The 1,158-nt window shown below is 53.7% G+C and overlaps 1 protein-coding gene across 1 annotated transcript in view; it reads right to left on the reverse strand.

Moving 5' to 3' along the window:
• The window catches only part of LOC101856465 (C-Jun-amino-terminal kinase-interacting protein 4), a gene marked incomplete in the record, with an annotated part of 80,142 nt that overhangs the window by 15,237 nt on the left and 63,747 nt on the right, over positions 1–1,158 (reverse strand). Inside the window, 1 exon segment of the mRNA XM_035972404.1 lies at positions 249–464. Within this exon segment, the coding sequence (XP_035828297.1) occupies positions 249–464 (216 nt within the window).

Consider the following 1,158-nt stretch of genomic DNA (forward strand, 5'->3'; position numbering starts at 1 on the left):
GGGAGAGAGAGAGAGAGAGAGAGAGAGAGAGAAAGGGAGAGGAGTGTAGAAGAAAAGGAAGAAGACAAAGCAAAAAAGAGGTAGACACAAAATCCTCCTCTCACCTGGCACGGAGACAGACAGACAGAGACTAAGAGGGACAGAGAAAGTTCAAAGAGAAAGGGCATGGAAGGTAGGAAAGAAGGGAAAAAAAAAAAGAACAAAAGAGAGGTAGATAGAGACGAAACCCCACAAAATCCTGCTCTCACCTGGCACGGAGACGAAGAACTTGACCGCGTCCTTGTGACCGTGGAAGGAGAGCTGTGCCTGGGCCATGGAGCAGTAGGGGATGAAACTGCCCGGGGTCACGCTGTCCGTCTTAGTGTCGCTGTACACTCTTATCACGCCCCCTGGCCGACCCCCGCCGCTGGGGCCTCCGCCGGCACCGAGACTGCTGGACGTGGTGATCATCGGCTGTTTGTTGTCTGAGGAAGGGAGAGAGGAATGTTAGACTGGAGGGAGGGGAGGAGGGGGGAGATGTCAAGAGTAAGGGAGGAAAGGAGGGAGGGAGAGAAGGTAATTTATAGACTGCTGGACGTGGTGATCATTGGCTGTTTGTTGTCTGAGGGAGGGAGGGAGGGGAATGTTAGACTGGAGGGAGGGAGGGGGGAGATGTCAAGACTAAGGGAGGAAAGGAGGGAGGGAGAGAAGGTAATTTATAGACTGCTGGATGTGGTGACCATCGGCTGTTTGTTGTCTGAGGGAGGGAGGGAGGAAGGGGAATGTTAGACTGGAGGGAGATGTAAAGATTGGGAGAAAAAGAGGGAGGGAGGGGAGAGAAATGTTAGACTGGATGTGGTGATCATCAGCTGTTTGTTGTCTGAGGGAGGGAGAGAGGGGGGAGAAATGTCAGGAGGGAGGGAGGGAGGGGGAGAGAAATGTCAGGAGGGAGGGGGAGAGAAATGTTAAGACTTAGGGAGGGAGGGATGGGGAGAGAAATGTCAGGAGGGAGGGGGAGAGAAATGTTAAGACTTAGGGAGGGAGGGGAGGGAAATGTAAAGACAGTAGGGATGAAAGGAGGGAGGGTGGGGAGAGAAAGAAATGTAAAGACTTACGGATGGAAGGGGGAAGGGAGAGGAATGTAAAGACTAGGGAGGGAAGGGGGGGGGGGGGGGGGGG

This window comes from Aplysia californica, unplaced genomic scaffold (genome assembly GCF_000002075.1).
Source record: "Aplysia californica isolate F4 #8 unplaced genomic scaffold, AplCal3.0 scaffold00681, whole genome shotgun sequence".
Taxonomy (NCBI): Eukaryota; Metazoa; Mollusca; class Gastropoda; order Aplysiida; family Aplysiidae; genus Aplysia; species Aplysia californica.